The following is a 12,820-nucleotide window of genomic DNA, read 5'->3' as shown; positions in this document are numbered from 1 at the left end:
CCCCTTCAGATGCCAATCACAAGCCCAGGTGGCCCTCTTTTTTTCTGACCAGCTGGCTCTAGTGGGAGGTTCACACAAGCCCCTCCTCAGATGTGAGTAATTTGCTAGAAGGGCTTACTCTCTAGTGGACTCAGGTAAAATTTTACTCACTAGATTATTGGTTTATTATAAGAGGCCATAACTCAGGAACAGCCAGAAGGAAGACATCCAGAGAGCAACATAAGGGGCAGAGAGCTCTCGGGCCCTCTCCTGGCTCCACCAGCTGGAAGCTCTCTGGAACCCCGTCCTTTTGGGCTTTTATGGAGGCTTCGTTACGGAGGCACGATGGATCAAATCATTGGCCTTTGGTGATTGAACTCAATTTAACTCAATCTCCAGCCCTTCCTCCCTCTCCACTGTCCAACCTGGTTGGTTCCTCTGGTGAGCAGTCCCCATCCTTAGGTGGAGTGCAAGAGTCACCACAAAAGACACCTTTATCACTCATCATTTAGGAACTTCCCAGGGTTTTAAAATCGCTGTGCCAGGAGGGGATGAAGACCAAATGTATAAATCACACTATCACAGATATCTATCAGACATCCAAACGGGGGTGTTGGGTAAGACAGTTTTTGAGTTGGGAGTTAAAGGGAGAAGCTGATGTAGCAGCTTCCTAGTTAGTTTACAATACCAATCTCACACTGTGTAAAGTGATTGACTCTAGCTTGCCTTGTCCAGAGGATATTAAAATGCTAGGTTGAAGTGTAGCCCCCTTACTTGGCTTTTCACTATTAACGTGATGTCCTAAAGTAGATCCCTTTGAGAAAACAATGAGATAATTCTGTATGCTATGTGATGCTGGCAGGTTCATAAAGATGGTTGAATCTAAAACAACAACATCAGGGAGTTATTGTTGCGGCACAGTGGTTAACAAATCCCACTAGGAACCATGAGGTTGCGGGTTTGGTCCCTGGCCTTGCTCAGTGGGTTAAGGATCCGGCATTGCCGTGAGCTGTGGTGTAGGTTGCAGACACGGCTCGGATCCTGCGTTGCAGTGGCTCTGGTGAAGGCTGGCAGCTGTAGCTCCAATTAGACCCCTAGCCTGGAAACCTCCACATGCTGTGGGAGCGGCCCTAGAAAGGCAAAAAGACAAAAAATAATAATAATAATAATAGTAAAACAACAACAGCAGCAATCCCCACCCCCCCAAAACAAAACAAGATGGACTTGGGGGTTGTCAGTGTAGGGATGGCCCTCAAAGCCTTGAGCTTGGGGGCGATTGTGCAGGAAGTCACACTGGGCTCCAGTCCCTTATATTGTCCCTACGCTGTAGCAGACCCCAAACACACACTCCCCTGGAGAGGTCAGCATGCATGGGGAGCATGAATAAGTCCATCAGTGGCCAGTACCCAGTGCTGACTGTGTAACGGGCTCAGCCCAGATTCCTCTGGGATGATCCACTTAAGATCCCTGAGCCTCTGGTTCCTCCCCAGCATTCGGAGAGGCCCAGGAGAAGCTGTGCATGGGAAAAAGCTTTGTAAATTTGTTGGGCGTTATTATCGGGAGTCCTGGGCTGGAGGCCGTTTCATTTATTCCCTGCTCATTAAGCAGCTGCCTTTTCCAGGGAAACAGCTGCCTGTTTATTTACTTTTCCATTTTGCTGTGTCCCCCAGGGTCCTGCATGTTGCCACCGTCTGGGCTGCCAGTGTATCGTACCTTTTGCCAAGTTGCCTTGAAACTCAGGCGGCTCATTCACATCCGTTACCTGGACCGTCAGGATCTGCAGGTCAGTGACACCCACATCATCCTTCACGTAAATCTGCAAATCAAATATGTGTGGTCCTGTTTCGAAATCTAGTTGTTCCTTCCCAGTGGTGACAACCTGAAAGCAAATGCAGAATTCTCAGTAACCATGTGAACGAAGATCTGTTTTATATGCATACATTTTGCAAAGGGATATTATAGGAAGGAGGCAGCCGGCATCCTGGAAACCGTCTTTCACTCACCATCAGGGGAACCCATTGAATTGCCTGAGCCCTTCCTAATGAAACCCCACAGTGCTTAACTAAGGGGACTCCTGCATGTGATGCTGCTCTTATAGGAAAAGGCCAATATTCAGGAGGCCTCCTAGTTGCATCAACTGGAGATGCAGTTGAGAATAAGAAAGCCTGTCACTGCTGAGGGTAGACTCCCAGGCAGGTCCCTTAGCCACCCTGAATACAGTTGAATGTTCTCGCCTTTAAGAATATGATGCCGGGAGTTCCCGTCATGGCTCAGTGGTTAACGAATCTGACTAGAAACCAGGAGGTTGCGGGTTCGATCCCTGGCCTTGCTCAGTGGGTTAAGGATCCGGCATTGCCGTGAGCTGTGGTGTGGGTCGCACATGTGGCTCGGATCCTGCATTGCTGTGGCTGTGGCATAGGCCAGCAGCTACAGCTCCGATTGGACCCCTAGCCTGGGAACCTCCATATGCCATGGGAGTGGCCTCAGAAAAGGCAGAAAAAAAAAAAAAAAAAAAAGAATACGATGCCACACTTCCCTGGGATTACTGTTAAGCTACGTCTTGACTCATCCCTCCCTTCTCATGTTCCCAAGGCCATATCCAAGGATAAACACGAGAAGGATATATCTGAAGAACTAAGACATAATATTTACTCACACCAACAGCCTCTTCAGGTTTTTGGTGCCTTTCCATACATGTTTCCACTGTCAGAAATGTTTCCTCTGGGCCACAAGTGTTTTGGAGAAGTGGGAGGGGCACCAAGAACTGGGGCCGGAGATGTAGCCCCAGAACCTAGAGCAGCAGGAAGCCTGGTGCGCCGTGGTGGGAGGGCCCTGCCAAGGCTGACAGGAGGCGTCTCTGACCTCTCAGGTGACTAGGCACATCCCTGTCACCAGCTTAGCCCATGGAGATCCCAGAAGGCCCAGAGCCCTTTGGAACATCGAGGACTAAATTTCATAAATGTATTAATTATGCCTATAGAACCTTTTGGTTATTAACACGACTGGGGCCAGGCACTAAGGCATTCAGGATCCCACACTGAGGAGAGCACTCAGCTCCAGTCCCATTGCCACCACTGGACTTCTCTGTGACCTTGGAACAGTTCCTTGACTTTTCCTGATTTTTGTTTCTCTATTACTGTAAGTGGGGAAATAATTCTTGCCCTCAACAGCCGAACTATAATAGAACGTATTATCACACAGTGCTAGATCAGGGGACTAAGAAAAATCAGGAAAAAAGTTCGCTATGAGCTCTGTTGAGTCAAGGAGGACATCATGGAGGAGGGGGTGGGTGTTGTATTTGACTTTGCACGATCTGGATTGACGATGAGGGACGAGGGTGGCCACAGATGGGAATGTGTGCTTGTAAGGGAGGGATCAGGTCTGGAGGAGGGTTGACAGGGAAAATGAGGTAGTCTTGTCACCAGCCATGGGCTTGGTCTCCACACAAGTGGGATGACCTGTCCCCAAGTCTCTGTTTGGCAAGTGAGAGACAGCACAGCATATGGGTTAAGAGCATAGAGTCTGGAGCCAGACTGACTGGCTTCCTGTTATTAAACTTTTTCCTGCCTCAATTTCCCCATCTGTAAAATGGGCGTAATAATGGCATCTGCTTTCTAGGGTTGTGATGAGGACTCCACAAGCTAATCCATGGAATACTTCAATCATTATCTGCACTGGGCAAGCGCTCTGCCAGTGCTGACTTTTATTCTCATTAGATGTCAAAAGCCATTCAGTGAATATGTGTCCATCAGAGCCCCCTGTCAAGATGGTCCACTCTGCTTCCTGATTTACACCCCCAATTCCAGCTAGCTAAACCTGGAACCTTCTCCTGAACCTCAAGCTTGCAGATCCTTCACCACAGTATTGTCTATTGACAGCCCTTCTCCTTAGGGCCTGGCTCTCACACCCTAGAGGAAGGAAATACCACAGTCGGAAGAGAGTCTAGGAGTTTCTGCTGTGGCGCAGTGGCTGAAGGATCTGGCATTGCTGCATCTATGGTGTAGGTCGCAGCTGCAGATCTGATTTGATCCCTGGCCTGGGAAATTCCATATGCTACGGGTATGGCCATTACAAAAAAAAAAAAAAAAAAGTCTAAAAATATCATATCTTGGAACCATTGGAATTGGGTTGCTGCCAACTCATGGAAAATTGCTTTTGTTGTTGTCTTTACCAGCACTTATTAAATATTTATGTGCCAGGCTCTTGCCAAGGCATTTTGTGGAGTATTTTATTGAATCATCACAACAAACATAGGTTCCCATTTCACATATCAGAAGACCTGGGCAGGAAGGGGAGGGAGCGTTGAAGGTTGTAGCTGAGAGTGGTGGAGACTTGATTTAATGGCAGACAATCTGGCTGCAGAATTTTAGTGAAAGATAATAAGTTTGGTTTTAAGCATGTTTGTGCAAATTTATAGGATCCACAGTGCTCGTGACAGCAAAGGAAGTGAAACTCAGAGATGGGCCAATGACAGGGGCAGGCATAGTCACCTTGAGACCTCAAAGAGCACCTGTCCTCATTGCTCGGCCATCACGTGCCCCACCCGCCCCCTGTCCTGCCGACTCCTTGGGGCTTTCCTTCTTGATGCTGCTGCAGGAGAAAACCCCAATGATAGCCACTTGGGCCACCAGATGAGGCTCTGACATACCTCTTGCTGGATGATAGCGAGCCCACATGTTGTGGGGGAGATGAACAAGGGCTCTTGGGGCTAGCCCACCTGATCCCAAACCTCAGGTCTGCCACCACCTAGCCATGTGAACTTGGGCAAGTTGTACCACCTCTTTATAGAGCCTCAGTCTCCCCACCTTTAACATGCAGATAATAGTGTACCTCTGCCTAGTGTTGTTACGAAGACTAAATGAATGAATTTACAAATGTTTAGGGGCATTCCTGGCATATGGTAAATGTTCCACAAATGTGAGTTGTCATCCTCATTCTCTTCTTCTTCATTATTATTAATCTTCCTAACTACCACCCCACAAAGTCTCAGGACAGTCTGAAAGCAGGACAGCCTGGCCTATGGCATGACTGGAGGTCACTCTTAGAAAGCCCTGCATGACTAAGTCCCAGGGCTAACAGTGACCAGACCTCTGGGTCAAAGACCCCAAAACCTCATGGTTGGGCTCATCATCCTGCAGAGGGTCGAGGAGGAGCCAGGTTCTGCCCCAGAGACCACATTATTGTTTCTGCAGGAATAGCCCTTGTGAGCAGTTGGGGTTGGAGGGTAGGATCTTCCTGGAGGGGCTGGTTGATGATATTGGGTTGTTTCTGGGGATAAGTAACCAATTCTTAAGAACAGCTTCAGGATGTGTGAACCTGTGGCCAATCCTAGTACTGACATGGGGTCCTGGGCACCTGTGGGCTGTGGTGCCAGGAGGGGGCCTTGGCTGAACATGGGAGCCTAGATCCGTGGAGTGGGCTACGACCTTCCCCATCTCTAGAGGTCAGGAACAGGATGGACTTCATTCTTGATGGACAGCCCTGTTTGCATCACATGGAATGTGGCAAGGGTAAGAACCATAGAGAAGGATTTGGGGGCTGATCCAAAGAGAAATAGGTGTGCAGGGCAGTGGAGGAGACAGAGTCTGAGAGGGAGAGTCAGAAGATCTGAGTCAAGTTCTTATTTCATCCTTTATGGCTCTGGGGTCTTGGACAAATCAGTGACCTTTGCTGTCTCTTTATGATCTTATTTCTAGGATAGGAATATAGATTTTTTTTTTTTTTTTTTTTGTGGTGCTCATTGTGCTTCCTAGATTTGAGTGAGTGGTTCCTTTCCCATGTTAGGGAAGTTTTCTGTTCTCATCTCTTGGAATATTTTTTCTGTCCCCTTCTCTCTCTCTTCTCCTTCTGGCACCCCTATAATACGGATGTTGGTGCGTTTCACATTGTCCCAGTGTTCTCTGAGACTCTCTTCATTTCTTTTCAATCTTTTTTCTCTTTTCTGTTCTGCATTCGTAATTTCTACCAATCTGTCCAGGAATTTAGACTTTTAATAGTGATAATATCAGTGTTAGTAGTAACAATGAAAAGATCAGGATGTGAATGTGCTTTAAAACCTCTGCAAATCTGAAACAGCTTGGGAATCTTCAGCATTAAACTTGGGAATCTTCAGCATAGACTATAGAGGCTGAGAGTGTGGGCTCTCGAGTGGAAGTAACTCTGTCTCTCAACTGATGAATGAATAGACAAAATGGGGCGGGGCGGGTATCTAGGGAGTTCCTGTTGTGGCTCTGTGGGTTACAAACCCAGCTAGCATCCATGAGGACTTGGGTCTGCTCAGTGGGTTAAGGATCAGTGGCCCTGGCCTTGCTCAGTGGGTGAAGGATCTAGTGTTATCCTGAGCTATGGTGTAGGTTGCAGATGCGGCTCAGATTCCATGTTGCTGTGGCTGTGGTATAGGCCAGCATCTGCAGCTCCGATTTAACCCCTAGCCTGGGAACTTCCATATGCCACAGGTTCGGCCCTAAAGAGACAAAAATATAAATATGGGGAGTCTATCCATACAATGGAATATTATTCAGCCATTAAAGGGACTGAAGTACTGATTGATGCTACAACATGTGTGACTCTTGAAATTTTGCACTTAATTGAAACAAGGTAGTCATTTAAAACCAAATACAATATGATTTCATTGATATGATGGGTCCAGAATAGGCAAATCCATTAAGACAGAAGGTAGATTAGTGGTTCCCAGGGACTGGGGAGGTAGGGGGCATGGGTGAGACTGCTAATGGATTGGGGATTTTGTGTTGGGGTGATGAAAACAATCTAAAATTAGATTGTGGTGACAGTCTGTGATACAGTTAAAACTACTGAATTGTATACTTTAAATGCGTAAATTATATGCAGTGTGTGTTCTATCTCAGTAGAGCTATTTAAAAAAAATATGGCAAGAGCTTTAAAACCAGACTGCCTGTCTTCTAGTTTCAGCACAGCTACCTAATAGCTGTGCAGCCCAGGGCAAGTTATTTCATCTCTCTGATAAATGTTACTTCATTTACCCCATCTGTGCAAAGGGGGTAATGATACACGTAAATCCTGGAGCTGATGTGAATATTACAAGAGTAAACATTTGTAAAGCACTTTGCAATGTCCAGCATATACTACGTGCTCTGTAAGTGTGCAAGCCATTGGCAAGGCTTAGAGGCACAGATGAGCAGCATCTGTTCCAGATGAGCCAGATGTCAAGAGAGCAGGGAGGGAGGCCGGGAAGTCACAGAAGCAGCATCTGGGCCTGGACAGGCACACAGGATGCTGAGCTGAAGGATGCCTGCTTGGGTGCTCCTATGGACCAGGGGGCCCACCTGTGGGGTGTGGAGAATACCAAATGCTTCGCTCTGGCCCTCAAGTCCGTGGCCCTACAGGTCTGCTCTGGGCCCCATATAGGCATGGTTTTTAAAAGCTCCCCTAGTGACTCTAACCATCAGCTAGATTTAAGAACACCTTATATGTTCCTCAAAGAGGCAATGGACCCTGGCCCAAGCAGGTCCACTGGGGGAGGAGGGGAAGCCCAGGGCAATGGCAGGCGGGAGTAGGGGTCCCCGTGCCAGCTGAGGACCAAGGTGGATGAAGGAGGTAACTGCAGTACAAATAGGTGCAGACTCATGGACCCTAAAGACATCCTTAGGAGGTCCCAGAGGTTACTAGTGGAGAACACGCCATTAGCAGGTTTGTCCTGCCTCGGGAGAAGTGACAACTTTGGCAAGACCCAAAGGACAGGCTAGAAAACAGAAGTGGCATGGCTCTTGAACCCAGTAGGCCTGGACACTCAGACATAAGTTTTTACTAAGGGTGTGTTCTTCCATATGAAATGTCTCCTTGTAGATTTCTTCTGAGTAAGTCACAGAATTGTAGAAAAGCAGAATCACCAGGAACCAGTTCACTAGGGCTTGGCTTTTAAGGAGATCCATACCCAAACTCTCCCACCCAAAGAAATCTGTTACTGTTGGTATGCCCAATACCCATTATTGTGCGAGGGTGGTTGGCAATAAGAAGCCAGCCTTTTCTTTGCAACAAATTGAACATACTGTTCATTGAGACTGGATTCAGTGAAGAAAAGAAAGTCCAAAAGCTACAGGGGCATCTAGCACAGAGGGCTGTAGGGTGCCCCCAAACAGAATGTCCAGATCTGACAAGAGAGGCGATTAAACCAGGGCAAAAGGAGGAAATGACCACGGATCCAGAATCCCATCCGCTCCATGTCTCGGCCCCTCTTTGTAAGCAAGTCCCATTGCGAGGGAGATGGTGCTTACCTCAAAGTCAGTGCCAGAGAGCCAGTTCACCCTGAAGGCTTCCGTGAGGGGACTTGAGTTGATTATCAGGGGAAACCCTGGCATCACAGGTGACAAGGAGGCTGATAATTTCACAGAAAACTTGTGCACTGAAGTCTCAGGTGGCGAATTCTCTGCCACGTTGCCTGTAGCAGGTAAGTGGATTAGGTGCAGTGCCTGGCCCTCTGCAGATTTAAAAAGGATGCAAAATAACATGAGCACAAAGCCTTGTGCTGGAAACAAGGACTTAGCTGCTCGCTCTGTGGCTTCAACTCGTAGCTCAGGGCAACGCTGGAAGTTGTTCCCTCCCCAAGAATGAAGCTTCCTGCCAAGAGCTGGAAAAGGGAAGGCGCTATCTTCTCAGAGCCAAGAAAACAACCGCCACCAAACAACCATGAAATCTGCGTCTGTCATTCTGGAAACAAAGCTGCTGTTTTTCTCTTGTGTCTCTCTGCCTCCTTTCGGGTTTCTCCCAGCCTTTGTGAAGGGCCAGGGAGAGAGAAATGTGATGCCTTAGAAGACGGACCCCCATTTGAAGGACCAAGTCCGGCTGTAGCATCCCCTGTCTTCCCAAGACTGGGGAGCCTACAGAGTTTCTTTTTCTTCTCTGTGTCAGTGTCTGATTCAGGGGTCATGGAAATGGAATGTGCATACTGGAGCGCTCCAAAATCATGGCAGCTCTCCCCACATCCCTAAGTCATCTCAGGGACAATGACTTAGTTTTGGATGCTCTGGGCATCACGGAGTACACGGTGGTGGGTCAAGTCACTCCCGTTTTACAGAGAGACTCAGGGCCAGTCACAGACAGGGGATTTACAATGCAAGAGAAAGTGTATTTCTTACAGGAAAGCCTCGAGACCACCAAGGTCTCCTTGACACTCTGCAGAGTTTTGCCAGCCCCAAGGAGGATAATGGGTCATGCTCCCCTTCATGCTTCCATACTGACAGCTCCTATAGGGGCTGAGGAGTGTCCCCCAGCCCCCAAATTGATGTCCACGTGGAACCTCAGAATAGACCTGATCTGCAAATAGAGTCTTTGCAGGTATAAGTAGTTAAGGGGAGGTTGTGCTGGATCAGGGTGGGCCCCAAATCCAGTGACTGGTGTCCTTACAAGAACAGATTGGGACACAGAGACACACACAGAAGGAAGAAGCCTGTGTTCAGACAGAGGCAGAAACTGAAGTGATGCAGCTGCAAGCAAAGGCAAAGCAGGCAGCCCACAGAAGCCAGGAGAGGGGAGGGCCTGGTACAGATTCTCCTGCAGAGCCTCTAGAAGGAACCAACCCTATCGACCCCTTGACTTCAGACCTCTGTGCTTCTGGATTGTGGGAGAATTCATTTCTGTTCTCTAACCCATTCCATCTGTGGTCTTTTGTTACAGCAGCCACAGAAAACTCATACAATTACCACTTATCCAATGTTCCAAATAAATGCATAACGTAAAGTACTTTCATTTACTCCTCAAAAAAATCCTTTTGAATAAATGTTAGTGTCATCATTTTACAGACGAGGAAACCGAGCTGAAGGACACACAGTGAATAATAAGTTACAAATCAGAATTTATCCTGAGGTCCCACTTCTCAGCCAGCTTCCAAGCTTGGCCACCATCAACTACTGGGGACAAACTCCCTGGAATGGGTACCGGGGGTGGGGTGGGGTGGGCAGTAAAAGGATCTGTCGTGCTACAAGGTGCAAAAGTTCTAGAAACAGGCTTTGGGGAAATATCTTTTATAAGAGAAGATTTTTATTTCAGATTTGGGTGAGGGGATGCAGAGGAGTAGATGGAAATGGAGAAAAAAAATCAAAATATAACACACTCATTGATAGAAGCTTTCCGAAATCTAAAATCATCTGATTTAGGTTCGAGATTAAAATGCATTATGCATAAGTTATTTTTGCTGGCAGAATTATCCAGTTTTATGGACAAGGACTGTGCAAGGACTCAGAAAAATCAAAATAGCTGAGGTTTAGGGTGATGTGACTACAAATGGATTTTTTTAATCTATTAAAATTGACTTTAATATTTCATTCTTGTGATAAAACCCACCAGCCAAATAGTACACCTGGAGTATTTAGAGGCAAAACGTTTCCTCCGGATAGTTTTTTTTTTTTTTTTTTTTCTTTCTGAGCAAAATAATCAGTTGCCATAGTGGGTTGGGTTTTGTGGCTAAAATTCCAACAAGCCCCTTTTCCCACAATGGGAGTCTCCAGGCCCTTTCCCCCACCACTCCACCCCTCTGCCACCTCTGCTGTCTGAGAGAGTGTTTCTTCCAACTCAGCAGGGCAAGATGTCCTGAGCAAAATGAAAAGTTGACAGTTTGTCTCCAAGGACCCCTCCATACCCCAACACACACACACACACACACACACACACCTGATCTTGCTCCCTCCAACTCACCCCAGTGATTCGTGCCCTTCCAGCCAAAGGAGGGGGAGGCCTCTGCTCATATTTAAGCAAAGATGCAACTCACCAGGCTTTTTTCCAGAATAGTCTGGGGTAAGGTAGTGTCCAGCCCAAAAGAGCAGACTGAATCTAGTAACCACTCGCTTTCACCCAGCACCTCCTCCTTGTGCTGCACCAGCCGCTTCCCTGCCTGATCCCCTCTGCTCTCACCGTGATCCTCAAATGTAGGCACTGCTGTCACCAATTCACACACCTGAGACTGCAGGCTCTGGATGTGGCCATGCAGGGCCCTGGCTCATGCCTTTGGGTCTGATAACAGATTGCACATCCCTATTACAGAGAATCTGTCGCTCCGTGCTTGTCAGGTGGCTGTGAATGTGGGCTGCATCCTTATTACTCTGTGACCTGCTAACAGCGAAGCAAGATGGCCCTAGGGTCTGGCAGGAGATTGGACTCTCGACCCAGACGTTAGATTTGGGTGATGTGATCCGTCAAAGGTGGTTTGAGGGAACGACATAAGGACCTTTGCTGGAGTATTAGCTTGATATGAGTTCAGGTATGAGAGGCTTGCTAAGTTCTCCTTTCCACAGCCTCACCCTGAGCAGGAAAACTACCACAGCCACCAACCTTGCTGTGTTCCCTGTGCCAGAGTAGAGAAGCCATGCTTTCCAGATATCCCAAGCTGATCGCTCCTAGTTTGTTTTGCTGGAAGTGTACCCATTAATCTTGTTGCATGAATTTTTTATAACTTGGATAAGTTTGAGAGGTTAATTCTATGGAAGAACCAGCCTTTCAATCCAAGGTGTCTGAAGCCAAGGACAGGGCTTCTCTGCATGGCTCCATGCTTCCCCGCTTATATTTAGAGAGCTTGTTTTAGTCTTCCCTGGGTGGTCATATTTCGCTCAGCAGTGAGGGAGGTATCGGGGAGGGACAGGTGGATCTATCCAGTGGCCCTCAAGCACTTTGTGCTGAGACTGCATATTCCATGTATGGATAAAGCCACCCTGGGTCTTTGAACATTCCCTTTCTGCTGACGTTCTTGCTGAGGCTGTTCTCTTCATCTGGTGGAAGATGAAAAGCTCTTTTGTGCCAGGGTCAGGCCACTGAATCCTAAAAGCTTTGAGGCAGACACTCTGGGGACCTTGGTAAGAAAGGTGGCCAAGCCAGTATCTGCCCACTCTTAGCCCAATACCCAGTTTCTCCAGCCTCCTTGCTATTAAAAGCAGTGGTAGCAGAATTAATAGCAATAATAGACACAATAACGATCCTTATTAATATGAGTGGTTAGCGCCCACACCCTGTAAATAGAGCAATGATTAAGATGCAGAATTCACCATGTGTAGTCAGTTCTTCCATTCTATAGACGTGTTAAAGGGATGTGTCCAAAGGCACCCAGCTAAGCAGTGGCAGAGGGCAAGTTAGGAGCCAGGAGCCAGCTCTCCCTCAAGACACCATACATGTTCCTTCAGAGGCTCATGTTGCAAACTTTCTGGTGGTCTTAGTGCTGCAGAGCAAGAAAGAGGCTTTAATGGAATTTGACTTCTACATGCATCTTAATTAAGACGCAAATTAGAATTGCTGAAGGGTACACTGTGAAAAAGAAAAAGCGCCGAAAAAGATGTATTATCGGTCACCAAGCCCACGGAAACATCTAGCTTGGAGCCGAGAGCTGGATGGATGATGGACTCGCTTGTTTCCAAATGAGCAAAATTACTGCCTTGCCAGAAATGGACCAAGGAGGCCCTCTCCCTGGAGCCTCGGTTGCAGGGGAGGAAGCTGGCTCCCTGGGTTTCTGGCATCCAAGGCGATGAGGTGGTTCAGGAAGGATGGGGCACTGCCCCCACCACCCCCCGGGCATGCAGCTGCTCTAACCTATAACTCTGCTTTCCCTAAAGAGCAGCACTCACCTGAGACTGTCACACAGTAAGCACCCCTTCATTCTTTCTATTAACCAATCAAAATGGCAGCAGAAGAAGTTAGAAGAGTGTTGTGGAAAGAGCAAGGGATTTGAAATCAGAGCCAATTTGAGCTTAGCTCTTCTTGACTGTGTGGCCTTGGGGTGGTCCCTTAACCTCTCGGGGGCCCTCTGTCAACACTCTCTCAGGGCTTGCGGTGCTACACTAATAGTGGCCAATAAACATTTCTCATTGTTTAAGACTCACAGGAC

General features: G+C 47.6%; 2 protein-coding genes across 9 annotated transcripts in view; one reads left to right on the top strand and one right to left on the bottom strand.

Moving 5' to 3' along the window:
- The window catches only part of ATXN7L1 (ataxin 7 like 1), a 461,024-nt gene that overhangs the window by 85,247 nt on the left and 362,957 nt on the right, over positions 1 to 12,820 (top strand). For all 8 annotated transcript variants that reach the window (XM_005667724.3, XM_003482700.4, XM_021063506.1 and 5 more), the window contains one exon: positions 1,650 to 1,762. The gene's annotated coding sequence lies outside the window, so the exon portion shown is untranslated. The remainder of the gene's footprint in view (positions 1 to 1,649; positions 1,763 to 12,820) is intronic.
- CDHR3 (cadherin related family member 3) overlaps positions 1 to 12,820 on the bottom strand; it is a 71,234-nt gene that overhangs the window by 53,306 nt on the left and 5,108 nt on the right. Inside the window, exons 2-3 of the mRNA XM_013979834.2 lie at positions 8,232 to 8,434; positions 1,693 to 1,858 (exon numbers count right to left, since the gene is read on the bottom strand). Of these exons, the coding sequence (XP_013835288.2) occupies positions 1,693 to 1,858; positions 8,232 to 8,434 (369 nt within the window). The remainder of the gene's footprint in view (positions 1 to 1,692; positions 1,859 to 8,231; positions 8,435 to 12,820) is intronic.

This window comes from Sus scrofa, chromosome 9 (genome assembly GCF_000003025.6).
Source record: "Sus scrofa isolate TJ Tabasco breed Duroc chromosome 9, Sscrofa11.1, whole genome shotgun sequence".
NCBI classification, from domain to species: Eukaryota; Metazoa; Chordata; class Mammalia; order Artiodactyla; family Suidae; genus Sus; species Sus scrofa.
The sequence above is the reverse complement of the archived record's forward strand: the minus strand, read 5'-3'. Positions and strand labels throughout refer to the sequence as shown.